The sequence below is a fragment of the Lagopus muta genome, chromosome 1, assembly GCF_023343835.1.
Source record: "Lagopus muta isolate bLagMut1 chromosome 1, bLagMut1 primary, whole genome shotgun sequence".
In the NCBI taxonomy this organism is placed as follows: domain Eukaryota; kingdom Metazoa; phylum Chordata; class Aves; order Galliformes; family Phasianidae; genus Lagopus; species Lagopus muta.
This window is the reverse complement of record NC_064433.1, coordinates 56,126,875-56,153,161: the sequence shown is the minus strand read 5'-3', so window position 1 is coordinate 56,153,161 and position 26,287 is coordinate 56,126,875. Positions and strand designations below refer to the sequence as shown.

The window sequence follows — 26,287 nt, the reverse complement described above, 5'->3', positions numbered from 1 at the left end:
ACGGCGTCTGGTCGCGCAGCAACGGGGAGCGGACGCTCCGGTGCGGGTCTGCCCGGCCGCTGTCCCGGCGGCCCTCAGCTGCATCTTGCGGGGCTTCCCGCCTGCTAGGCGGCCTGGGGCGCTCCCAGTACGGCGCAGCGAGGTGCGCGGGCAGAGGCAACAGCGCTGTGCAGTGCGGAGGTGAGCGGCAGGGCTTCTGTTGTGCTGCTGAGTCCCGCCTCGGCTGCAGGGAGTTCCTTGCTGTGACCTGGCCAAGTACGGAAATGCCCTGTCATGGAGTTCACATCTCGCCCAGGTGAGCACTTTCACGTGAAGTTGTAAAAGCAACTCTACAGAGATTTCTAAGTTTCCTGGTGAAGTGCCATCACGTGTCCTTGTGGAGGGAAGAGAACCCTCAGCCCATCAGCTGATCCCAGACCTATACAACCGTGTCTTCCCTCTCTTAAGCCGTTTCTGTGCTACTATTCCTTTATTTTTCACGTGGAGTTTAAATGACTCCAGTTATACGTGCCTTTGTTTACGAATGCTGTAAAATTCTCTTGCCTCGCTTTTAAAGTTACGGAGAAATTCGGAGCATGAGCTCAGTGAGAGGTGGTCGCACCTTGGAGGCAGATTGCTTTTAGGGTGGAGGCATGGTTTGGTTTCATAATGAGGGTATAATGAACAAAGTTCACCCAGAGGATCGTGTTTTGTCAAAGAATGGCATGCTGTTGGCTCAGGGTGGCAAAAGTGAGGCTTATTAGTTCCATATTAACATCAAGTTCCCATCCTGATCGTGGTATCATAGAGCCTGGCCTCAGTGTCTTCACTCCACCTTTCTTGCTGTTTCTGTGAGTCAGCATATCCAGCTCCACAGTGTTGCCAACTCCTAATGTTGCCTAAGGAACTTCTGCAGAATGGATTCCTTGTATACCTGCATTACCCTGAGCAGATATGGCTTACCTGCAGTGTTTGGAGCCACAGCCCACCAGTCTGTGTAGCTGTTCACCGACGTACTTGCAGAGTAGGAGGAAATCAATTTCTTGTGGACAACAGGTACCCACAGAGTGCTCACTGGGAGATTCTGCCTGTGAAGGAGGCAAGCAACAAGTCATGGAGGAAGTTGCCAGACAAAGTGGGGGGTCCTCTCAAGTGATCAAAGCCCCCCCTGCTGCTCCTGCAAAGGTACAGTGCATACTGGTTATCCCTCCTGAACCTTTATTGGATGGCATTTCATCCGTCAGAACTGGAGGAGAGCTCCAGTGGCCTTATTTTGCCTGGTAATTTATAAACTAAGTAAATCTGGCATCTCTGTGGTGGCCTAAGGCAATATGTTGGCATAGCCACCCTTCTAATTGTACACTACTTGTACCTGAAGTCTTTGTCTGAGAGGAAAGGGAACATTCCCCATGGCTTCTAAGCAAAAGGCATTGTCACAGACACTTGGGGTCAAATCCAGGTTTAATTTGGCCTAGCAGTACTTGCTTCTGCAGGGCCGTCACGTGGCTCCAGGGAACTCTGCCAACCAGCACATGCAAGGAGTTGTCACTGGCAGCTGGAGGTGCCAGAGGAAAGCACAGGTGCCAGGCCTTGGTTGTATGCTTTCTTTTCTGGGTGACTTGACAGCTTTGCCTACGTCTCATTCATAGACTTTGATATTGTTTTACCTATAGGCTGAGTGGCAGAATACCATCTTTTAATTAAATATAAAGATAATATATGGATAATACTTTTCTAAATGAGCTCTAAATTTCTAACATCCCAAGCTGCTGCATCTAACAGTCCTCCACTGACGTAACATGAGTTTACATGTCCATCCTCACAAAGATTTAAGATACGTGTAGTTACTGGGATTTTAACTTCCCTGCTCGTCAGTTTTGTTTAATTTAATTTCAGCAACGCTTCACAGGGAATAGTGGCAAACTACTAAACTGTTGTTTTAATTGAACATTTGATTAATGCAGTGTAAGTTTGTTACATTTTGTTTCATTTCTTTTTCACAAAAACTGAATGCTGTAATACGGAGCTGGTAGTTTGGTTGTCCTCACAACTTCCCTACCTCCTTCTATATTGTCTTTCACTCCTCTCATTGTTCCTGGCACTTTGTTACCTTTGTCATCATTCTCAAACATTTCACGTGCCATCCTCCTCCCCAAGCTCAGCTACTTAAGATCAAGACTGTTTGTGATGAGAGTACAGCTAAACAGCATTGTGTGGCAAAAGAAATGATGTGATAATTAAATCAGAGCGAAGTACCACACTGGAAAGCAATTTCCATTTTATAAATAACATTGCTGCTTAAAGATTTAAGTGTTCAAAAGCCTCGTGTTGCTCATATTGTGCTTCCATCTTCTTCCCACCTCCAGATAATCTCCATGCACACCTCCCATGTCCCATGTTGTCACACAGCCAGTAAAGCTCTCTATGGCTCTGTGCTGCCAGGATGTCCATTAACACAGTAAGTTCAAAAGCTGTCGATGAGTCACATGCAGAGAAGGAAAAAAGCTAGGAAACAAAGGCAGCTATGAGGGATGGGGGCTGGAGAGATCCCATATGGGTTTGGTTTGTTTTCATTACAGCAAGCTGCAGAAGTACTGTTACTGGGGTCTCCTGTTATTTGCTTTCTACAGCCTTCCTGTTTGTGCATGGAACCCAGACTCCATTTGTACGTCCTTGATATCCTCAGCAAGATGGAACTTCATTCACTCATCCCCAGAGGCTTCCAGTTTTATAAGGGGGGCTCGTGTGCTGGCAAGGAGGAAAGCTGATGGCTATTACTACCTGGGCCACATCACACGACAAGTGAAGGTAGTTATTTATTGTTCAGTGAGTCTTTTTTCTTGCCCTTGCCATGGCTTGCCAGTCCCACAGCCCTGGTGCAGAGTTGCTCTCCTGTGATACAGCACAGTTCTCTCCCCGTATCTTATTTTCATCTTTTTTTTTTTTCCTTTGTTTCTGATGATGATGGGATATTTACTGGGAAGAGTTCTGCAAGCAGAAGCAGTCTGGAAATCAATCAGTTTCCTTGGTTATGAAACAGTCAAACCAAACAAGTCCTTCATTTCCCAATTGTCTGCTAGTAATAGTAATTCAAAACAACCACCTCCAGAAACTGCTTCCTCCTGACTGAACTGAGGGCTGTCATTGATCTCTTCCTTCTGTGTTTCTGTGACGTGATTTAGGATACCAGATAGAAAATGTCCCCTGCAGTCTTCCTTTAAAAATCCCATTCGTTTTTGCAGTTCACAGTTTAGTTGAATAAATAGTGATCCTAGTACAGGGATGGAATAGCTGTTGGCCATCAGCATGTAAATGCACCCAGATCTGCAGAGAAGGCTGAGATTTTGGCAGTAGAATCTGTCCCACACCCATTGCTGGAAGCTTAAGTGAAGGCATTCAAATTCATGGTAGCTGTGATACTTCCCTCATCTCTTTTGCTTTGCTTGTCTCTAGCTGCATCATACCTAGTACTTCATTTTGGCTGCTCTTCTGATGGGTGATTTTCCTGGTGAGCTTCTTTCTCAGAGTGCCAACTGTGTTCTTCTGAGCCAGGTTAACCTACTAAAATCTAAGTCCCAAAAGAAAGGAAGGGAAAGGCTGTCAAGCCCCTTAAGCCACAGCTTTTTAATTACTTTTAAAATCCAGTATGGATACAGTATGGTGAAAAACCTGGTGGTAGAGGACAACTACATTCACAGATCACATTCTGCTTCCTGGGATTTCTGCCATTTTCCTTTTAGCACTTGTGTTTGGCCGTTAATTGGACCCAGATGTCTGTCTTGCAAACTGCATGTTTTACTCTTGTAGGGCTCCAGGGAATGTTTTTTAATTGAATTTGACAAAAGTTGCACACTGAAAGGCAAGGTGCAGCTTTGTATGCAGGAAACACCTCTCTACGACATTCTGCACTATGAAGGTGCCTCGCAGCGGTGCCTTGCTCCAGGAGACAGAGTCTTGGCCCCATGGGAGGCTAACACTGAACGCTTTGGCCCGGGCACTGTGCTCAAGGTTATGGAGAACAAGGAGACACCTTTAGGTATGGGGTACTGCCTTCCTTTCTAGCTCTAGTCTTGCCACAGTTGATGGCCGCTATGTAGAAAAGATGGAACAGTCTCGACTGTGAAAAATTCTCCAACTGCTTCTTGGTTTCTCTTCCTGGTTGGTTTGTGGGTATTTTTTCTCAGTGGCAAACTTTTTCAGCTCCCAGCACCAGCCTTTGCTTTCTTCTGTGAATGGAAACCTAAACTGAGGGTTTTTGCTGGGAGAGGGGGGTCCTGCCAACACAAGGAGAAAAATATTCCTGGCCCTTATGAGTTTCACCTAATAAGCTATTAGTCTGGTTTCCAGCTTTTATGGAGTAAGCTCCTGGCTCACTATGACTAGTGGGAGTTTTGCTGTTGTGTATCATAGCAAATTCAAAAGGTCGAATTCTAAACCTCTAAGTAAAATACTCATATAAGTTGTAACAAAATTGTGCGTAACACAAGCAGTCATTTTGATCGTCTGGTTTCTGAGAGAGACATCACACAGGTTGATATGTTTCTAATATGTTCTTTGTCTTTTCTTTCTCTCTTTTTCTTTTTTTAATGTGCTCAGCACACAATAGAAAAGCAGTGCTTGTGAATTTCTGGAATGGGCAAACTAAGGAGGTATCTTCTGACCAAGCTCTGTGGATCCCTCTGCCCTTAAGCGAGCGCATCATCCTAGAACTGCAGATGCCATTGGCAGCCAGGCAGATGGTGGTGGAGTCAAGCTTGGACTACCCATACATTGTGGCACCAGGTTACAGAGCTTCAGGCTGTTACAGACGGGGCCACTCAGGGCTGGACTGCTGGCCATGGGGGCTGTGTTCAGTTCAGCCATGCACTAAGTGCAGCTGTAGGTGTACCTTAGTTCCCCACTGCTGCCTTGCAGCCTGCAAAAGCCCACAGCCTACAGAGCACAAAGTGCGGCAAGAAAATTTCGTCATCCCAGGAGCATCCTTGAGTAAAGAAGAGCTCAGCAAGAAAATAGAAGAGCAACTGTCTGAAGTGAGGATTTCCCCTTCAGGACGTGTTTCCAAAGAGGAAGAGGAAAATGAAGAGAAGAGCTTGATGACAGAAAATCTTCCAAAAAATGCTCAGTCTTGCTTGGAAGAGAACAGTGAGGTTTTAGGCCCTAAGAAGGTAAAAGGTATTTCATACTATCTCTTAGCATGTAGTCTGCTATCTGCATGATTTCTTTTTTGTTAGCTTATATTCTCTGATCTTGGTATCAGAAAATTACTAATGGCTTTGGATGTGGCCCTTATGTATGCCTCCTAAAGAATGGAGACTCTGACTTTATTTGTAGTTGTATTCCTACTCCTTTGACCTGGGAAGGAGCTAAAAGCTGCTGTTCTTTGTCACTGGATGTGTGTTGTCTAGCCCAGTTCTTCCACATTCTGCCTCTGTGTGAAAGAGGCACAAAAAAGTGTCAGATGAAGAACCTCATACCAGATAAGGATTATAGTAAGGATTCCTCCATACCAGGGCAGTCCTTGGCATAATTATATGAAAAGATTTAATCACCCAGGGTGCAGGTATCACTTCTGTGAATCAGAGACCAAAAGTGAATTCTGTGATGATAGTGGCTGATTTGGTGTCTGTGAACGGAGCACTGGGTGGGGATCAGGAGGGAGGAGGCTGATGTACACCAACTGCTGCCAAGCTTTGCCCCATTGCTCTGTGAGAGCTGGAATGCAGCTGCTTTCCAGTCAGAGCTTCTCTGGCCTGATCTTTTTTGTGCCCCTCCAGACAATTGCAGGCCACTTTCTAGGTCGTTTGAAGATGTGGGGAAAACAGAAACATGATGAGAAATTAATCTATTTAAGGGTTCTTTGTTTCTTTAGTGAAGAACTCTACCCCGCTTGTTTTAATTCTTCCCAAACTTCAGTTGCAACATAAGATCTGTCACTCTAAGTTCACAAAGCTAACTTATTCCTCATCAGGTCAGATTATGATTGCATTTCTTCGTATTTCTAGAGTCCTCAGAGGGAGATGGCTCATGCTACAATGGTTGATACTGCTGTCAACACAGACAGTTGCTTGATGGAGTCAGTCCACAAGGAAGAAGCAGGCAGCGGACAGCAGGATGCTGGAACTGAGGCTCATTTTAAACATAAACATGGTAGTGAAATTGTAGCTATTTTATCCAGACATAAGGCTTTCCACACAGAATCATTGTGGAGGGCCACAGTGTTCTACTGCCATCGTTCCCAGTGTGTCAAACGAAAATGTCAATGCCACCCTAGATATAATGGTAGTTTGGCTTGAGATGTGCTTTTTTTTTCTCAGGGTGAAACTATTTCCAGATGGAAGTTGGAGTGATTTGGGTTTGATTTTCATGTTTTTTTGCCTTTAAAGCTATTACAGTAGCAGCTTTGGGGTTTTCTTAACTTTTATTGTAATGCTTACTACAAATATTATTAATTCAAAAAAATTTCTTGTAAAAAGTCATCTGTAGTGTTAGCTATGACTGGACGTAGCAAAATTATTTCACCAGTCATTCTACAGGAAACACCCCTTTTCTTATTTGTGCTGAAAATGTTTGCTTTGCAATGTCTCTGTTGTTCCCTTATCATTCAAAAGGTTTTGGATCGTGATTTCAATCGAGTTGGTACTGTTCTCATTTAAGCTACTTTTGGGTTAAGTGCAAGCATTTCATTAAGGTTTCTGAAGGCTTAAAGCTTTTTCCAAGTACTACAGCTTTTGCAGTGCTCAGTTGCAGTGCTGGTGGAGGGAGAATGCAGTCAAACATAAGGGTGTATTTCCTCCCAGTTGATGTTCCTGCATTGTTCCATGCAGTAACTGCTCTCTCAATCTACACTGTCTTTGTCAGGAAGATTCAAGCAAACTCTGCCCATGTTCTCAGTTACCCAAAAGCTAGGGAACTGTGCTAGCAGTGTTGTGCACATGCTGATTTCTCCTGTCTCTCAGTAGGATTCATAGCTGAGGCTTTGCACTATCAAAATATTTATCATTTTTGGCTATTTAAGAGCACTGGCAGAAGAATCTCATGCCTGTCCACAAAGTAACATGTAAATAAACCCTTAAACTGAGTAGCTGTAAGTGTAGTCAATAATCTTGTATTAAAGTGATCCTGTAAAAAACATGCTTGACTGCAATGGCAAGCTTGTTTTTTGGAGCACTGGGACCTGTTCTGTGGAGACTAAGAAACATCTCATTTTGTCAGAGGAAAACATTGATACTTGTTATAAAAGTCTTGCTTGAACATATCTCGTGTGAAAAGACTTCTAAAATCTTCTTTCTTTTTATAAGCTGCCTACTTGCTATGTCCCTGCTTAATTTATTTAAAAGGTCTTTTTGAGTTCAGAGTGGCAGATGCTCCAGTTCAACCTTCCCAAAGGATCACTTCTCCCAAAGGAGCCAGTGCCTTGTGTCCTTTCCAGCGACAAAGCTTCTTTGACCAAGTGCATCAGTCACTAAAGAAAGACAGCCTGGCCATTGAATCAGCCCTGCATGTACAGAGACCACGCAGTACCTCCAGTGCACAAGCTGGGAGATTCACAAATCTAAGTCTTCTAAAAGACAGAAGCATTTCAGTAAGTATTTGATCCAGTAGCTTTTAACTATTAGGACTGGGTGATTTGTTTATGTCAAGTGAGATTATACTCCCATTTGATCTCTTTCCCAAAGATTTTTGCTGCAACAAAAAATGTGCACATGTAGAATAATGTTTGTGCATAAGTGGAAGGGTAAGGTTTCCATTCAGTGGTGTACAGGAACTGGGCACTTCTGCTGTTTGTGCTCAGCATTTCTGAGAGCCTCTCCTATGATAATAATGAGACTGGCAGGGACAGTAATAATAGGGAGGCAGTGGACATGATTTTGAAGGTCTTGTGGCATTTCCCAGCTCATGGTATTAGAGATATCTCCCTCCAGTTCTTTCTGGAGAATGTTTGGTTTGCAGAAGAGTGGCTAATGGCAGGAACATGCCAATTGCTGCTGGGAGTAGAAGGGAGAAAGCATTTGAGAGAGTAAGTATTTTGTGTAAACTTTATTTTAGCTTTTAGCAGCCATGGTGTAGCAGAAATGCTAAGTCATGGCTTGAGACAGTGGTGGGAAGGCAGGGCCACCCCATGGGAGCTCAGGTGCATGTAATGGAGGTAATGTACCTGAGTGACCAGAAGGGCTGGAGCCAGGATCTACCACTTCCCAGACCTCATGTAAGGGTTGGCAGTGGAGGTAAGGGGATCTTGCTGGAGATCCCTGCCCACTCTGTTATCATTGCTGTACTTTCCATCACATTGTAGCATTGCACGTAGAAATGGAAATTAGAGCACATTTGAGTTTTGATGGTCTCCTTGCTGTTTACCTCAGGTAGGGCATTATAAGGATAACAGAAGTAAATATTGTACTGTATCTGTGAAGAGAAGCCTTGTGAGTGTTCCTTCACACAGCACAGTGTATTTCAAAATTCAAATTAGGAACACTGCCCAGAAATGTGGCTACTACTAAGGAAAACAGCAAGACTTCTTGACTATGGGCAGAAATCTTGGGCAACAGAGAGTTAGAGCTGCAGGAGGATTTGTGTTTGCTCAGAGGGAGGCAGATATTTCTCTTTCTAACAATATCTGATAAGGAATCTGTAATACTTTTTTTTTTTTCTTAGAAATCTGTATGTAACAGTGCATCTCAGGAGAGATGGGAAGAGATGGACCTCAACAAGGCCAAGATTGAGCACAAAAGGCACCAAGAGGAAGAGAGGCAGTTGAAGAGGCAGCAGCAGCAAGAGGCAGATGCTGTCCGACGTCAGCTGCGCAGGAACAACCAGAGGTAATAAACCACAGCCAACTGGTTTGTTTTTGGAAATAAATATCAGATGGTTGACAGTGCCCACTCCTTGCATTCTCATTCAGTCTCCGAACATGGCATGTTATGCTAGTCCCTGCAGAGTGCTCAGGGAGATTCATTAATGGGAATGAATTGGTGCTTGAGTGAGTAGGTGCAAACCAGCTGTAGCCTTTAGCATTACCTTGAGGGCAAATTCCCTTTGGTCTCATCCTCAGAGCTGAAGTCCTTTTGCCTCCTCTACCCCCTGCCCTTATGCTTAGCAGGTCCTTGCCCCCATGGCCTATTTATTTCCATCTCTTTTGTTGCTTCTGCAGCACCACCAGCAATACATAAAGCTACCTAGCTGCCTGGCTTTTCCCTACAGTTTGGTCCCTACAGCCTGTTTCCTTCACTCCTGATCTTCAGGGCCAAGAGCGCACATCCCTACCAGGTCATGCATTCATGTGAATGTGACTGCAGTTAGCTGATAACATCAGGCACCAGCCCATTTGGGGAGTTTGCTGCCTCTGTTTAGGATACAGGTTTAACCTTCATAACTTAACAAAGAGTCCTGGCATATTTAAATCATAGAATAGTTGAGGCTGGAGAAAACTTTAAAGCTTATCTAGTTCCAATTCCCTGCCATGGGCAGGGCTACACCCAGCAGTTCAGGCTGCCCAGGGCCCTATCCAGCCTGGCCCTGAGCACCTCCAGGGATGGGGCACCGCAGTTTCTCTGGGCAGCTGTGCCAACACTTCACCACCCTCTTAGTAAAAATTTCTTCCTACCATCTAACCTAACTCTCCCCTCTTTCAGGAATGCCTTTGTTCTATCAATATCAGACTGTATAAAGAAAAAATTGGTCCACTCCTGCTTACAATCTCCCTTCACGTACTGGAAGGCTGCAATGAGGTCTCCTGAGACCCTCTTCTTCTCCAGTCTGAATAAGTCCAATTCCTTCAACTTTCTCCATAAGAGAAGTGCTTCAGCCCTCTGAACATCTTCATGGTCCTCCTCTGGACCTGCTGCAGCAGCTCCATGTCCTTCTCGTGCTGGGGGTGCTTCAGATTGGGCCTACCAAGGCAGAGAAAGGGGGGGGGGGAACACAATTACTTCTCTCTACTGGCCAGAATGTCTGCTTATCATCTTATGCACTTTTTCTTTAGTTGCTTTTATTTTCAGAGAAATTTTGTTTTTTAAACAGGCAGCGATTGTATCAGAGAACTTTGCAAGGGTTGGAGAAACAGCTGGAGCACAAAAACAGAGCTTTGCAGCACATGGCGCTGCTGCAAGCTGCTCAGTCAGAGAGGAGCAAGAAGGAATCCTTCTTGGCAGAGGAGGATAACAGAAAGTTAAGTCAGAGGCTGCAGTTCCTACATGCACAGCGACTGCAGAGAGAGAATTTTCTTGCAGAACTCAATGAGCGGAGCTTTAAACAAGAAAAAGAAAGGCTGGTAAGGGAAATTTCAAGGAAGTTTTACATGTACTGTATTTCCAGCAGTAGCACTGAGTATTTATCTTTCTCTCCTGTATATCCAGTATAATTGTTCCATTTGGAGATATGTACATGAAAATTATTATTTCTTTAACGTGTATAAAGATTAAAGATAGGAATTTAATCTGTATCTGTGCTGGGAGTAGCCTTCCTGCATACAAAGAATTATCATAGAATGGTTTTGGTTGGAAAGGACCTTTAAAAATCATCTAGATCAACTTCCTGCCATGGCAGAGACATCTCTTACTAGATCAGGTTGCTCGAAGCACCATCCAACCCTACCTTGATTACTTCTAAAGATAGGGAATCCACAATTTCCCTGGGCAGCCTGTGCCACTGTCCCCAGGCCTGGATGCAGTGCTGCAGATTGGGCCTCACGAGGGCAGTGTAGATAAGGACAATCACCTCCCTCCCCCTGCTGCCACCCATCTTTTGATGCAGCCCATGACACAGTTGGCTTCCCAGGCTGCAATCAGGCAGCGCTGGCTCACGCCCAATTTTTATTCCATCGGTGTTGCCAAGTCCTCTGTAGAGCTGCTGTCAGTCTGTTCAGCCTTCAGTTTCTACTTATGGGACTGCCCTGACACAAGTGCAGCACCTTGTATTTGGACTTGAACTTCATGAGGTGCATGCACATCAGCCTACCTTCTGAGCCCATCCAGATCCCTCTGAAGTATCAGCTGACCAATCAGCTTGATTTCATCCACAGACTTGCTGACCCCCTATGTCATTCATAAATAGAAATGAGTCAATGAATCAATTATGCCATTATTCCAGTGATAACTGGGGGTGAAATTCAGACTTAAAGCTGGCTGCGCAATTGCAAGTGTCATTTTTTTTAATGTAGGATTTTTTGAGGAACAGAATGCAGTCACGGCAGGCAGTGCTGACACAAGACTTAGAGGAGCAGGACAGGCAACAAAAGCATCACCAGGCTGCCAAAAGGAAAGTGTCCCAGAACAGAGATCGTTTACATGAGAAGATGCAAAAAGAAGACCAAAGACACTGTGACCTCCAGCAATACCTCAGAGAACAGAATCTTTTGATGTTCCGAGCATCACTACTAGAGTAAGGAAACTGCAGTGGGTAAGCAGGCACTTGATCAGTTCACAAATGTGTGTGTGTGTGAGTGTGTCAGTGTGCTGCACTTTGGGTGCAAGAATGCAGTTGTGACAAATACAACTCTTGGAGAAATCATGTATCTCCCTTCCATTGCAGCCAGCATGTGTTTTTGCTGCTCTGTCCCTTACCAGTCTTTCTTCCTGGAGTAACTGCTCTGGTCCAGCTGCCTGTGGCATAGGCTCTCATCTTGGTCAGACTGTTGTTCAGTTTTAGGCATAGGCAACAACACCACTGAAGTCTCATCTCTGCAACCAAAAGCCATGGTGGTATTTAATAGCTAGAGTGCTGCCATCCTGCCCTAAAGGCATCTGAAAAGGGCCAGCTTTGTAGGAGCCCACAGAGTCAGCATCTGTACTGTTTAGTTTTGTAGTCGAGGACTGATGGCAGTGCCATGGGACAATACAGAGTAGAGCTACGAAAGAGCTGGAAGTTGGCAGAGGGATGTCGGGCTGTAACTGCTTTCAAGATGCAAATGACAGAGAAAGGAATTTCTCTAGTGAGAGCACAGGCCACACTATTTACTAAGTGAAAAACACAAAGGTCAGAAGGAGCTCCCTGGGAATGAGTCTCTCAAGTGGTGGAAGGCACAGATACAGGTTATGTCCTGCTATAGCAGCTTGCAGGGGAATTAAATACAAGCGTGGAGAGGCTTCCACTGCTGACTTCTGGACACTTTTTGCTCTCCTGCGTTTCTTCCAGAACAGGACCAGGAGAGCACATTTCTTAAAGGTCGAGGACAACATTAAATAGTAAGTAAAGCCACGTGATGCTGTCATGTGACTTACCTTGCAATCTTAGTGTTACATGACCTACAGGGAAGGAGAACTTGGAGACCGGTTGGTTGGGGGGAAAAAAAAAAGTGCAGCAACATAAATGTACATGCTGAAATACAGCATCAATTGTCCACTGCTATTTCCATTATTGCAGCTGACACTTGCAAGTGTCCCCCTGCATCTGATTTGCAGAGATCCATAGGAAAGAGGTCCATACATATGATGAAGTTGGGTTACGTCCAGCAACTGCTGTAGGTCCAGAACTGCTGTAGGAGGCAGGGCAGGAATCCAGTAATGTGAGATCTGCTCCCAAAAACCTGGTAAGGCAGCTTGGAACCATCCAGCTTGGGCTGCAAGTGAGTGTAGATCCTTCCACTGTCAGTATTCTTCAGAAAATGTAGGTCACTTCCCTAGAGAAAGAATGACTTAGAGTGTGTGTGTGCGTGTGTGTGTAGGAGAGAAGACACAGTTTCTAGGCATTATAGTGACAAAAATGTTAATTTTCTGAAATACCTGTCTTTGGAGAATCACCAAACCCAGTGGTGGGCAAGGGATTCTATTTTGCTATTATCTCATTTTTTGGTCTGCTTGTCTCCAAAAGCTGGAAATCTTATGTCAGAAAGATAGGCATATCTGTGCAGGTAGGGCACACGATCAGAATAAATAGGCTACACCACAAATAAGTGAGAAGGATGCTACAAAATGGTAAATTGAAAAATGAGTGAACAAATCGTGTAAGAAACCAGGATAGCCAGCAGCATTACACAAGTTTCCCCATTCCCACTGCAGGGTAAAACAGAGTTACCACCTGGAGCCCAAGATGTAACTTGCTCCTGTTGGCCCCTGTTCAAGTGCATTGCTCACTTCTGATAGTGAGGCATGTGGTGTCAGATGCTCCCATGGATAAGCTGCCATCTTTTTCCTTCTCCAGGATAGAAAAAATAAGGCACACCGAGAGATGCTGTTAAACAACGTTAAGGACAGATGAGTTTAATGATTGTGCTCTGATCAGTAGCAGCGCCTTCATTCACAAAAGGGATGAGGAAGTTACAGTTGTCACCATATAAAATGCAGGTGTCAAATACAGGTGTCACAGAATGCCATTATCATCAGCTTTGGGCAGTGAAATGATTTAATTCAAATGGGTATTTAGGAAACGAGAATGAGTGCCCCAGCAAACTGTACCACATCCAGAACTACAATAAAGGGACTTCTTATTTTTCATAAAGGTGTGCTAAGATCTAAAGTAATGGGAATAAAATACATGAGATACCTTGTTTTATGTAGCACCCAGAGCCAAAGTGGATACAAAACTGAGGTGCTGCAGCTTGGAAACACGTAACGCACTTTCTGGAATATCACTCAGCCAAGAGCACAGGTATTAGAAAAATTCATCCCTGTTACAGGAATACATTTTCAGTTATAGTAGTTTCTAAAAATAAAAAGGTTAAGAAGTCCCCTTTGCGAGTTCTTTTCTGAAATTCTGCTTAATCTGTTGCACGGCCAACAGTTTCTTAGCATTAAGTTTTGGACTGTGTTCCTGCAGAGCTAACTGAGGGGTATGTGCTTTGCTTTCCCCCACAGAATGAAGGCTAAGGCATCCAGGTGGTTACAAACTATTCTGAGGTCTTCATAGCTAAAAGGAGTGTTTGTTACTTCAGGATCCATAATAAGCATGAGGTTTATGTGTTTAAAAAATGCAGCAGGAAACAAACCTAAATATAAGGTAAAGGTTTTGACTTTCTGTTATTTTTTTTTTTTTTAATTAAGTTGTTAAACCATTTGGTTTAAGCTCTATTTCACCTCAGGATAAAGTTGGCTGATATTTGCTGTTGGCACAAATGTGGGTGGTTGTGCCTACGAGCTGCATAACAGATGGGGATTGAGGCCAGGCTGCAGTGCTGTGCGTGGCACCCGCTGGGTACAGACACACAGTAGGGCACACACACTACTGGGTGCTGGCAGCACGTGGAGATTATCTTCAGTGTAAAGTTCAGAGGTTGCTTGCTCTGCTTTTTTTTTAATATAGACAGAGTTATTTACTCAAAATCATGCACTATTTAGGACAATAACATACTTAGTTTTGAGTCTGAGCCTGCTTAGACTCAAGCAGAAAGTTTGAAAGCTACCATTAAACTCTGCTGCTGCTTTTTATCCTCAAACATTTGGAAATGGAGTATTTCATGATGGAAGCGCATGAAATACACTGAGCAGAACTCTAAATTAATTTTTCAGACTTCATTTATGTATCATTAATCATCGTTTTATAATCACCATTAAACAGATCATCTGCATATGTGCTTTCTCTTCATTGCTTAACCAGCTGAGAACAGGCAACTGCACAGAGCCGTGTGTGGCTGCAGTTTCACATGAGGCCTATCTGGAAATACATTTAGCATGACAATATTTCCAATCATTCATAGGCTACGTATCTTACCATAAAAATAAGGCCATAAAATAACATTAAGAGTTTTATTAAAATAACGGACTGTAAAAGCTATATGATGTAGCTCATTTGTTGGCTGAAATTTGATTTAAACATTCACAGTGTTTTCCATCCTTTAGGAAAATATTTGGACTCCTTGTTTTGCAAACTGCCCAAGGAGAAAAACCACACCTCTATGGATGAGTTAAGGCTGTGAGTTGCATAGGGTGAGGGCTGGGAGGCAGGGAAGGACAGCACAGCAAGGAGAAAGCCTTCCTAAGCCTTTTTTAAAGCTTCAACGAAAACTGAGACCAGTACAAGTATTCCCAAAAGTTGTTTTTATTATGGAATTAGTTTTTCTGCCATACATACATGATTGTACAGTATAGTTTAAAAAAAAAAAATCAATATACTGGTCTGTTTTTATCATCCAAAATGACCAAGAACAGGAACTCAGGGCAATTCTACAATCAGAGTAGAAGTACAAAAGACAAAAAGGCTTACTGGCTTTTTTCAGCCTGAATTACTTGCTTAGGTGGCATCAGAACGTCATTTTTTTATACCATATTGAGAGATCAGCCAGCAAATTAATATTTAACCCAATTCATTTCAGCTACATGACATGTCAGTTAAAAACTACCAGAGCATATTAGCTCATAGAACCACATAATTGTAAGAGTCAGAACTCTCCATCTGTGCAAAATCTTCCTGGAAAAGAAAGGCTTCTGAAACAGACCTTTTCAGACCTCACGAAGATCCCATGCCTGCTGCTTAGCTGACAGGGTTCCAGGCAGAGTATGGAGGGTTACCACCACGTGGCATTCCTCCATGATGCGTGGAACTGCTCTCACCTTCAGCTTCCTCCTGTCAGCTCACAGGCACCACAGGTAACCCTGCACCATGAGAGGGCAGCAGCCACGAGTGTCTATTCCAGGACAGAAGCTGCAGTTCTGATGAGCAGTGGTTTAGCTGCCTCTAGAATGTCCAGTTCAGGGTCCAGTGAACGACCAAGACCTTCCAGAACCATGATGGCAAAGATGATGGAAGCAAAATTGCTCTCGAGCTTCACCTAGAAGCACAAGAGACAGCAGACCTTCTGAGCTCATTTCACACAGGTATGAGCTCTGGCAAAGTGGGAGAGAAGTGGGGCAGAGTTTAAGCAGGTACAAAAATAAGAACATAGTTTCAGGGGAAGCACCCTCAGACAACCCCAAAATTTATTTCTCGTTTCCATGTAATTTTCCATACTAGAGCAGCAGAAGGTTAGGATTACTCACTACTGCTAATGGGGCTTCAAACCATGGCAGTATCCAACCTGCTTGAACACAAGCAGTTAGGTAAGGGGCAGCTCACCTTTTGAAGGGCCACAAAAGAGCTCTAGATACTAGAGAGGAAACAGCCCCCTGCTCTGCCTGTATACAAACAGTTCCCAGCCAGGTGCTAACTACCACTGCATGAAGGTACACCAGGGCACAAAGAAATTACAGTCACAGTCCCCCTCCTCATCAGTCCCTTGCAATCCCAGTACTTCTCCCTCCCCAGGGAACTTCCAGCTGTTGAAAGCAGATTGTAACAGCTCCTCACCTTATGTGTCATCAGTAATTTAAAGACACTGGAGAGGAGATTTGCCACCTGGAGCTGGAATACAAAAGGAAAAATTAACGGCTGTTCAGAGTACCCCTGTTCAAGACAACTGAGCCACATCCATGACAGGTAGGATTCAAAGTGTTGTTAGCCCTTACTACTAGTGGTGGGACAAGACTACTGGGCTGAAGATGGCCAACAAGATGTGATCTTTTCCACCCTGCCCAGGATAAGGAGTTCAGCTCTGACCTGTGGACCTGTGTGTTTATTTGCCAGCCCAGTAAGGCTGAAAACCTTACAGCAATACACAGTAAGCATTAATTTCCTCAGTACCTCTGTACTACATTCTATGAAGTGCCAGGCTGGCCTTTACCGAAAGGATACAAGCTGTAACGTCAGGTTTACACAGAATCACACAGTTTAGTGACTCCTCATAGAGGACTGCAGATGTTAGAGATCTAAAGAACAGAATTAAACACACATGGTTTCATTCTTAGTTAGAGGGAATTAGGAAGAGATTTTAGAGACTTAAACTTCATCTGAGACACTAAAAGCTCCAAGTAGTGCATGGTGCTGATGGGATCACAGCTGGCCTTTCCACCTGGACCACTTTAAAAGCCAAGCTGCACTGAAGTACAGCTACAGGAGGATGGGATATGGTTTGTGGACTTGCCTTTCCTAGGGCAATGGTGTTCCTTCGAACTTTGGTCACTAGTTCTGCCATTTCAGCTTTGAATCGCTCAATATCCTGGCACTGGTTGGCCCGAGCATGGTGAAGAATCAGTTCTGCCACTTTCTCCCCCTGTGAAACAAATGGAAAAGAACAATCAGCGGAACTAGATCACTGTTACCACTGTTACTGGAGCTGGAAATCATACCTGAAAGACATCTGCTGCAAAGGTTCCTGGAGGAGGCATTTTGCAGGGAGAACTCCCAGGGCTACGCTCTCCCATTCCAGCAAGACACCCAAGCAACCAACAGAAGCCAGGTGCAGAAAGAGCAGAATTAGGCCAAGATTTCTAATGAATATCTGGCAGAACCTTGCTCTATTTTTCTTGTAGGGGAAGATATAACAAAGATCATCTCTCAGTCAGAAGTTTCAAGGAGAAAAAGAAAGCCAGCAGGACTACAGGTGGAGATAACGGTGTAATGAAGAGCATCCTCTAACCTTTCCCTAAGGGCCAAGTTCAGCCTTCCATTTACACACTTTGGAGGAAAGTGATGATGCCAGCACATTTGATGAGAAAAGCATGGCAAGAGCAGTACCCAGCCTTCACTTGTGAGAGAAATTACAGTTCTTCTTGGATGAGGTGTCTCATAGCAGTGGACAGAGCCAGAGGCCCCAGGTTTGGCAATGAGATTTGGTGTACAAGTTTTTTCACCTGCATATTGTTTAATACATCCAATGTGAGGCACAAGGGATGGGTAATTAAATGATCACAGCTTCAGCTTAGTGGCTAAGAAGTCTGGCAGCACAGGACGGGCATGAATGCTTGGGTTCTAGTACCAGCTCCTGGCTATGCCTCTGTAGATAAATAAACTGAGGTAAAACCTGTCCCTCCTATCCACTGGTAAGCCATCCAACCCAGAGCTGAGAAACAGCAGTATGCCATTATGCTTTATTACAAAATGAACAGGACACATCAGCACTGGATTCTCTAGCCCATCTGAGAGTGTATTTCAAATAAGTGAGACAAATCCCAGTTAAAATCCCAGTCAGAAGTGCAGTGCCCCAGTGAGAGGCAGCTCTGATACAGCACAGGTAGAGCCAGGAAGGATGGTGGAATCCAACCACACATACAAAGGCAGCCCTTAAGGAGCGCAAGCAACCAGGAACACGGTGCCCAGGATGGACAAACAGGGCACGGTGCAGCAGTTTGCACATCAGTTCACACAGGCAGGGTGAGCAGGGAGGGCAAGCACTCTGTAGGCTGCAGAGGTAAGGTCTGTAGGTGGTTTCATGGTCTAAATGCAGGATTAGCACCTACTGAGAATAGAGAGCCCAGTCATGGTATCCACCTGACAGAGAGACAAACTATCTGCACTCATCAAAAAGGATGTCAAAACCCAGGCTGAACTCCGAGGCAAACATTCAGCCATCCAGGCTTCCAGCTGCACAGAGTACCTGAGCCTTTCTCTGGCACCATGTGGCAGAGGTGAAAACAGTTGTGTGAGATGCGTGTGAACGATCTGCTCAGCCTCACAGCAAGGCTGCAAGATGAAATACATAGGTTGAAGTGTGTTTTGAGGGCAGGAGGAAAAAAAAAAGTTTTACTGCAGAAGAAAGCACAAGATTTGTGGCAGCATGTATCCCCTCACTGCCAGCCTGAAGACAAGAACTTAAATGAGAAGAGAGAATGGAAGCAAGTCCATGCCCACTCTGCTCCCCCAGGTGCCTTCATACAATAGGTATGAGGCTGTGGGGGTGGAATGCCTGTCTGTGAACGATAACAGCCCACCTACACTAAAGGAACCAACAAAACCAAAACTAGAAAAGCCTGCCTTCCCCCAGTATCAAGGCTACATCCTCAAAAAAGAGACAGGTATTAGTTGTGACTCCTCCCTGCAGGGAACTGAATGCCCAATATTTCAGGCAGACCCTCTTAGAGAAGAGGGTCTCCCTGGAGCTCAGGTAAAGGACAGACATCACCAGGAAACTCCCTAGCCTGGTACTGCCAACAGATCATTATGCACTACTGTTTTTCCATGTGGGGAGCAATGAAGTAGCTACACACAGTTCAAAGCCATCAAAAGGGACTTCAGGGCCTTGGGACATCAGCTAAATGAATTGAGGGCATAGATCATCTCCTCTGCTTCCTGTACTGGGTAAGGACATTGAAAGAACTGCAGCAATCCAATCCATAAAACCTGGCTTCCTGGCTGGTGCTGCTACAAAAACTTGGGGTATTTTGACAGTGGGAGGCCCAGATGACACCAGGCTTGCAGGAACCAGTTGAGGTTCACCTCTCTCAGAGGTGCCAGACAGTTTATGGGGAAAAGCTAGCTGGGCTCATTTGCAGGGTGTTAAAGTAGGTTTGAAGGGAGCATGGGGATGATAGTGAGCCTACCTGCAATAAAGCATGGGATAGGATAGCTAGGTTAGAGGAACACAGTGCTAGTAGGGCCCTCAACCTGCTGCCCTGAGATGTACTGGCACCACTGCAGAACAACTGAAATCTTAACAAGCCAGGAACCACTGAGACAACAGGAAAAGGCAACAGGGAAACTCAAGGGAAATACTTCAAAGGAATTAAGGAATTATCCTCCAAGAAGGCAACAAGACCAGCTGCCCAGCTGAAGTGCCTCTAAACCAATGCACACAGCTTGGGAAACAAACAGGAGGAGCTGGAAAACTACTAGAAAATCATGATGTAGTTACTGTCACTGGAACCTGGTGGGATGATTCCCATGACTGGAGTGTGGCTATTGATGGCTATGAGTTGTTCAGGAGAGACAGGTAATGAAGGAAGGGAGGAAGCATTGTCCTCTTTATCAAGAAAGGCGTAGAGTGTGGAGACCTGTCCTTGGAGAATAGCCATGAGCAAATCAAAAGTTATGGGTGAGAGTTAGAACAAGGACAATAACAAAGGGAGCCTTGTGGACAGGGTCTGCTACTGGCTGCCCAATCAAGTGGAACCTGTTGATGAAGCCTTCTTCCAGCTATAGGAGGCATCACAAAACTCAAATGATTCTATGAGCAACCCCCAAGCGGCCGTAAGTGGCACCAGAGGCACTCTAAACCAAGGAGGGGCAGTAGCTGCTTTCTGTCAAACACATTCAGTCTCCTGGGCAACTGAACTCACTCCATTTCAGTAGCCTGCTGCTTTAGGCGTGCATCTTTGTCTGGTAGGCTTTCCAAGCTAGCAAGGGGTGCTAGCTCTGCACCCCTGGGGAGGACTGTAAAGGAAAACAGAAAGAGAACTACAGTTTGGCCACCAGGCTCTCCAGCTGTCTCCATTCCCCAACCTCAACTACCACATCAACTACAACTGCCACGACAGAGGCCTCACCTGGCCCTGCACCACAGCTGTGAAAACTGCTCTGAAGTTCTGCATGTCAGCGCTCTGCAGCTCCGCCACGATCCCTGCATCCAGCAGCACCAGGCAGAGCTGTCTGAAGGGCGGCTGCACTTCCAGCACGAGGGTGTCACACACATCCACGATGGCCGTCTGCTCTTTGCAGCCGCTGCTGACGCAGGCTCTGCCTTGCACCAGGATGTTCCCAGGGTGCAGGTCAGCATGGACAAAGTTGTCAACAAAGACCTAGAAGATGAGCAAGTCTTAGAGCAGTTGGTTCCAGCCAAACGTGCCCACACCTTAAAAAACAACCTCTGATAATTTTATGTCCATTTCATTGTTTTAAGGAACTACAAACAATAGGTTCATATTTACAGTCCTACACTCATGACTCTATACATCTTTACCAGAAGCTGCTGTAATTTCTCTGCTTTTCAGAGCTAATTAAATCTAACATTAGTATAAAACTATCTACTGCAGTTCTACCACTGCTCTTCTGAATGGTAAAAGCTATATGGGGCTACCACGCTATATGAAGTTATAACTGCAAGCCTCCCTACGCACAATATTGCCTTAGCACAATATTGCAAGAACCAGCTGAACTTTACCTGACATCCACTGCTCACTTGCTCAGCACTGAGGTTATCTGCAGCTCTTCCCTGCTCCTTCTCATGGCTTCTCACAAGCAAATTAATTTTAGGCATGCACTTCCAGCTCGTTTTTTATTGTCTTGGTCATGAAAGAACTAAATAGCCAGAAGCTGAATTCAAAGCTATATCTGGACAGGTTTTTTCTTTACTTCATATTTAGTTCTTCCCTATAAAAAGACAGTTTTGGGATAGGAGTGAATAACTGAATAATTTCTCTCTTTTCCATGTGATTTGCATTCACAGCCGTCTGCAGAGAACGTGGCATCTACTAATTATGTGGCACTTTCCAGCACTTAGGCAATCTGTGAATATTCATTAAATGGATCAATGGGTTTGCTAAACAATGCTCTGATCACATTTCACAGTGGGACCCTACCACATGCAAGCAGATCTCCTTTCTGGAGCTAAAGGTGCTCCACGTCAAAGCCTGCAGAAGTGCTGTATGTAGGCTTTACTCAGGTCATGTCTTACATTGCATGTGAAGCACAGACCCTCCCTCTGTCAGTTCAGGAGCTGCACAGTGCACCTGGCAGCCCAAGTCCTGGGTTGTCACAATACCTGACATCCACGAGCTGGCTCCAAAAGGCACAGATGTGTCTTGAGTCCAGGGGGAGAAGATATGGGAGCAAACAGGTTCTCTCCTTAGCCACAGTGTCTTATTACCCCAATAGAAAAGATTCTGCAGGAAAATAACCTTCACTTCCAGCCTTTGTCAAGTGCCTACCATCTTTAGGAGCATGTCCATGCCCATCTTTGCGAGTCTCTGCCTCAGTTCTGTGGCAACCTCTGTGTGTAGGTAGTGCGAAATAGGCTCACTCTCCTGAAGGAAAAAAAAAAAAGACCTGGAATCAAATACACCCACATGCAATCATACCTTTACCTACGTGCTGAGACAAGGAAAGAAAGTAAGAATAACCTTGAAAGGACCAGCTCATTGGGACTGTACCTAACAAGATGGTAAACATGAGAACATCAAGGGTTTGTTCTTTAGAAAAAGTGTGCAGCACAGCCTGGGGCAGAGACAGCCTTGCCACAATTGCATGCACAAAAACTAGGGCTGAGAGTAGCTTTGGTCCATGACTCAAACATTCATAAGGAAAGTCAGGGAAGCATCAGATAGTGTTGGGCTGCTGAGCTCTGTGCTTTGACCCACCCCAGAGGAGAGCTGGAGCATTATGCTGGTTTGCAAAGCACAGGCAAGTACATGGTGGCTGCACACACTGCTGGTCTGCTTGGTTTCAGGCTAAGAGTTTACTTCTATATAGAGCCATCCACCATCTGTCTACTGGGATGCACTGTTTACAAACAGAGTAGAAGAGACACTGAAGAAGGACACCAATCTCTTTAAGCAAAAAAGAGCACCCTCCTGCCTGTGACTGCTACTTCTCAAAAGATGCATCTTTAGCACTCTCCTGAGGGCCTTCTCCCTGCTGCCACTGCTCCCAGATGCAATTCTTACCTCAAATGTTTCCACGAGAACATCTGCTGTCACCAAAGGGCGAACAGGAGTTGGGAACTTCACAAAATCGACATGTAGGAAATTTTGACCGAAGCGCTCCAGATTTCTGGCTTCGTAGTGCAAGTCGATCTCCAAGGAGAAAAAGGAAAAGCAGATTGGGAGTTAGATGCAGTTAGATCTTTGGGACCTTTTATTAGGATATGTCTGTAGAGTGCAATACACAATACCTACAAACATGGTCGGAAAGCCAGAATTAAAATAAAACAGAGTGATGCTTCTTAGAAGCTTATAGCCTTCCTGATGGGAGAACAGAGTAACACACTGAGTAACGAGAGGCACATAACCCAGCACCTCAAAAATACCCGAGAAATACTACAGGCATAGCATCTCAGAAAAGACCAGGACTGCCTTATTTTCAAGGGTGAGAAGGAACCAAAGATTACTGTCCAAATAGCAAGGCAGGCTGGCAGGCTAGAAGAACTGCAGCCCTAGCCTCAATTAACAGATGGATGGGCAGCTGGAGCAAAAGAAATTTAATGTAACACATACAAAATAATATACTATGAGAACCCCCAGCCTCAGCCCCACTGAGGGGTAGGGTGGACAGAACCTTCTCAACCTTCTCCTGTCTACCATCACTGCTCAAGATGTGGGAGGAAAGATAACCTTGCCTCATTTCCCTCACTGGGCTGTGGGAAATATCCCAGACATAATTCTTGTCCTTTCAAAGAGAAATGAAAAATGACAACAGGCCAATGAGACACTCTCCTCATCCCAAGTTTTCAGAGTCCAGCAAGAGTTCTGTCCCACTAAACTAGTCCTAATGACCTTCCTTCACATCTGAATACAGTTTACAACATGGATTGCTGAGAATTTCTTGCACTAATAGAAAACAGTTCAAATTTTGAGAGTTAGAAAGACTTCACATTGCAATATCTAAACACAAAAAGTGTAATCAGCAGATAACGGTTCATTTTAACAAACATAAAAGCATTTAACTGCAGTGAAATCTTTGTGAATTTGGCAGCAAGGATATTTCAGCACTTACTGAACTGGGACATGTTTTCAGAGCTACTTGCAAAGTTTAACTTCACTCACACTACCAGTCTGATGATGATACAATGTAGAATAATACCTCATTTAAAAGGGCGTTAATTACGCTAATATGTATTCCTCAAGGCTAGGAAACATGACCAGCACAACCAGATTGTAAACTTAAATGTAGGATAAGAGCAAAACACGTGAGCACTCGTTCAGAGATTCTTTTCCTCTAGAGAGGTCTTTCACCAGTGTTCATCTTTCCTTCATAATTCTGCAAAAAGGACTGCAGTTATGCTAACCTGCTGCTCCAGTTTGCTAGAAAACACACTTCAAGTTACAGAACAAATTTTGAGTTTCCTAACGATTGTTAAGCTTCTTTGTAGCTTTGCTTTCTTATGCTGTGAGCACATAAGTTTTCCTACAGTAATTTTATGTGCCTGATTACAGGAAATCATAATGAAAGAACAACCAAACCTCCACCTAATCTTTTAAAAAGTAATAACATAGATGGAGTAAGAGCCCATCAATAGCAAGAAACAGTTTTATTTCAGTACGTGGCATTGCACACACCTGCTGAAGCATAAGTTTCTCAAATTCTTCTACAATCTCTGTCAAACTGAGCCACTTGAATCCAGGGAGAAGTCCAACGATGTGGCTACCCAACTTCATGAGAAACAGATCCATCTGAACTTGGTGGACTAGCCCTGGGTGCAGGACCTGCACAAGAAGAAATGGTGGCAAGTCAACTCCTAGAACACTGTAAAAATGACAGTCCATTTTTATTGGCTAAAATTATGTATTTGAAATGAACAGAACCTACCCTATAAAGCTGGGAACTAACAAGGCTTCACAAGACAGTCCTCAAAATAATTCTTATTTTGCCATGAATTAAGCTGTGAAGAAACACTGCATAATTTTCAAATGGAAAACTTCTGTCCCAGAGCCTGAAGTTTCACCCAATGCCATTTTCCCCTGTTTCCGTTCTTCTGCCCCTTTCCTGCCATGTAGTACAGACTAGTATTTGGAACAGCTCCAACGTAAAATTTCTTTTAATAAGCTTTGCTGGAAAGAACATGTCTGTTCCAGATTTCTCCATATGAGGAAAGAATGGGTCTCATTTACTGAAAGGTGAAACAATTTATATTCATTCTTTTAATATATATATGGGGCCCTGGCAGTTTCTGGTATCCAGGTGCCATGTCAAATGGTGCCACAGAGAGGGTGTGTATTGGAGCTGAAAAGAGCTGGGGACACTGCTGCCTGGATTGCAGCTGGCTGGAACCAGAGCACCAAAACAGTATACAGAGGGAAGTGAGCATTGCTCCACTTGGTCATATCCAGCCAGCTCTTTTCCATCAGAACCACAGTCTTCCTTGTCTTGTCCCGTGCATTCTACATTCACAGGTCTGCCAGTAAGACGCATGACTTACTTTAACAGCTACAGGTGTGAGGTGTCTGGCTGATGACGGATTTGCATTCGGGAGCAGCGTGGCCATCTGCTCCACGTGGGGTGTTCCACTCACAGGACCTCTCAGGGAGCAGGCGCTCCTCTCTTCCCACATCCCCTCGCTCCTCCTCCTTCTCAGCCACTTGAAGAGGCCGCTGAGGCCCGACACCTCCCACGCCTCAAAGGCAGTCTGTAACTCGGAGCTCCGTGCCAGCCCCTCGGCCGGGGGTGCCGCGACAGCCGTGAGATCGGCATAGGCTTTATACACCTGTGCCACGCAGCCTGAGCCCACCGGCTCTTGGCTGGGAAACGTAAGGATGCTCCTCCAGTCCTCGCCGAAGGCCTTCCTCAAGAGCTCATCGGTGTGACCCCAGGGGTGCGGGCTCACCTCGACGTGCAGCTTGGAAAACTCATCGCAGAAGGCCTCGGAGAAGAGGTCCCTGCGGGTGCTGGCCCACTGGCCCAGCTTGATGCAGGTGGGCCCTGCGGCCTCGGCCGCTCTCCGCAGCAGCCGCAGCCACAGGACGGCCAGGCCGGGCCGCAGGCGGCTCAGCGGGTACAGCAGCAGCAGGGGCCCGAAGCGCAGTAGCAGCACGCAGGCCCGCAAGCCCAGCCTTAGCACCAGGCACAGTCGCCTCAGCAGCCCCCGTGCCGGCCGCTCCGGGCCGAGTTCCCCAGCCCACACCGGCCGGACGGCCGCCCCCCACCGTTCCGGCCCCTCCCGCCGCCCGGCCGCGGCTGGCACCGCCAAGACCACGGCGGCCCAGCGCCCGGCCCGTAGCCTGCCGCGCCCCGCTGCCGCCCACACGGGCAGCGCCCCCCGTACCCCGGCGGCCCAGCCCAAGCGGGGCAGGGGGAGCAGCCGCGCGGCACAGCCCGCCACCATCGCCCGCCAGCCCGCCACCAACGGACGCCGGGGCGCGGGGCGGGGATCGCGGGCAGGGCCGACCGATCGCTGCAGGCGGGCTGTGCCGGCCCGCCCCTTAAAGAGGCATCGCGAGGAGAAGTGCCGCTCCCTGACCAGCGGCGTCCCGCTGTTCGCTGGGCACCGCCGTGGGTCCCGGGCCCCGGGTGAGAACGAAAGCAGAAAATTCAGCAACTCCAAACAAAAATAGTGCTGCTGAGATGTGGTCATTCTGTAGAGCTGGTGGATTACAGAAATGTAGAATTATAATGTTGGAAAAGACCACTGAGATCACCCAGTCCAACCACCATCCCATCCCACCATGCCCACTGCCCACGTCCCTCAGTGCCACATCCACACGGCTCTGGAACACCTCCAGGACGGTGACTGCACCACCTCCCTGAACAGCCTGTGCCATTGCAGCACCGCTCTTGCTGAGCAGAAATGTTTCCTAATATCCAAGCTGAACCTCCCCTGGTGCAACTTAAGGCCCTTTCATCCTATTGCTGTTACCTGGGAGAAGAGGCTGACCCCCCACTTGGGTCAGAAGAGATCTCAAACACCCCCCAGTTCCAACCC

General features: G+C 45.7%; 2 protein-coding genes across 5 annotated transcripts; one reads left to right on the top strand and one right to left on the bottom strand.

The window, feature by feature from the left end:
• Positions 1–186: 186 nt before the first annotated feature.
• Positions 187–14,972, top strand: LOC125697340 (uncharacterized). Of its 4 annotated transcripts, none has more exons than XM_048954427.1 (12): positions 187–295; positions 1,036–1,164; positions 2,346–2,437; positions 2,610–2,787; positions 3,787–4,015; positions 4,576–5,144; positions 5,982–6,126; positions 7,317–7,561; positions 8,632–8,795; positions 9,997–10,246; positions 11,135–11,355; positions 13,767–14,972. In XM_048954427.1, the coding sequence occupies exons 2-12, from the start codon at positions 1,093–1,095 to the stop codon at positions 13,816–13,818; spliced, it is 2,217 nt and encodes a 738-aa protein (XP_048810384.1). In that variant the 5' UTR covers positions 187–295; positions 1,036–1,092; the 3' UTR covers positions 13,819–14,972. The 4 variants fall into 4 exon arrangements, 3 of the variants coding, with proteins under 3 accessions (XP_048810384.1, XP_048810362.1, XP_048810374.1); XR_007378764.1 differs by lacking the exon at positions 187–295 and having other exon boundaries at positions 910–1,164; positions 13,767–13,908; positions 14,748–14,972; XM_048954405.1 differs by lacking the exon at positions 187–295 and having other exon boundaries at positions 910–1,164.
• A 104-nt stretch (positions 14,973–15,076) lies between these two features.
• ADCK2 (aarF domain containing kinase 2) lies at positions 15,077–25,940 on the bottom strand. Its single transcript, XM_048954474.1, has 8 exons — positions 24,788–25,940; positions 23,928–24,074; positions 22,317–22,445; positions 21,582–21,677; positions 20,202–20,453; positions 16,865–16,993; positions 16,192–16,245; positions 15,077–15,676 (listed from the first exon to the last, which is right to left on the bottom strand). The coding sequence occupies exons 1-8, from the start codon at positions 25,937–25,939 to the stop codon at positions 15,533–15,535; spliced, it is 2,103 nt and encodes a 700-aa protein (XP_048810431.1). The 5' UTR covers position 25,940; the 3' UTR covers positions 15,077–15,532.
• Between the last annotated feature and the right edge of the window lie 347 nt (positions 25,941–26,287).

Excerpts from the sequence above, each read along its gene's own strand:
- LOC125697340 (XM_048954405.1), top strand. The coding sequence starts at position 934 with ATGGCTTACCTGCAGTGTTTGGAGCCACAGCCCACCAGTCTGTGTAGC. Across the intron at positions 1,165-2,345 it reads CCCCTGCTGCTCCTGCAAAG|ATAATCTCCATGCACACCTC; the intron begins GTACAGTGCATA and ends TCCCACCTCCAG. Across the intron at positions 7,562-8,631 it reads TAAAAGACAGAAGCATTTCA|AAATCTGTATGTAACAGTGC; the intron begins GTAAGTATTTGA and ends TTTTTTTCTTAG.
- ADCK2 (XM_048954474.1), bottom strand. The coding sequence starts at position 25,939 with ATGACCACATCTCAGCAGCACTATTTTTGTTTGGAGTTGCTGAATTTT. Across the intron at positions 24,075-24,787 it reads TCACACCTGTAGCTGTTAAA|GTCCTGCACCCAGGGCTAGT; the intron begins GTAAGTCATGCG and ends CTTCTTGTGCAG. Across the intron at positions 22,446-23,927 it reads AGAAACTTATGCTTCAGCAG|ATCGACTTGCACTACGAAGC; the intron begins GTGTGTGCAATG and ends TTCTCCTTGGAG.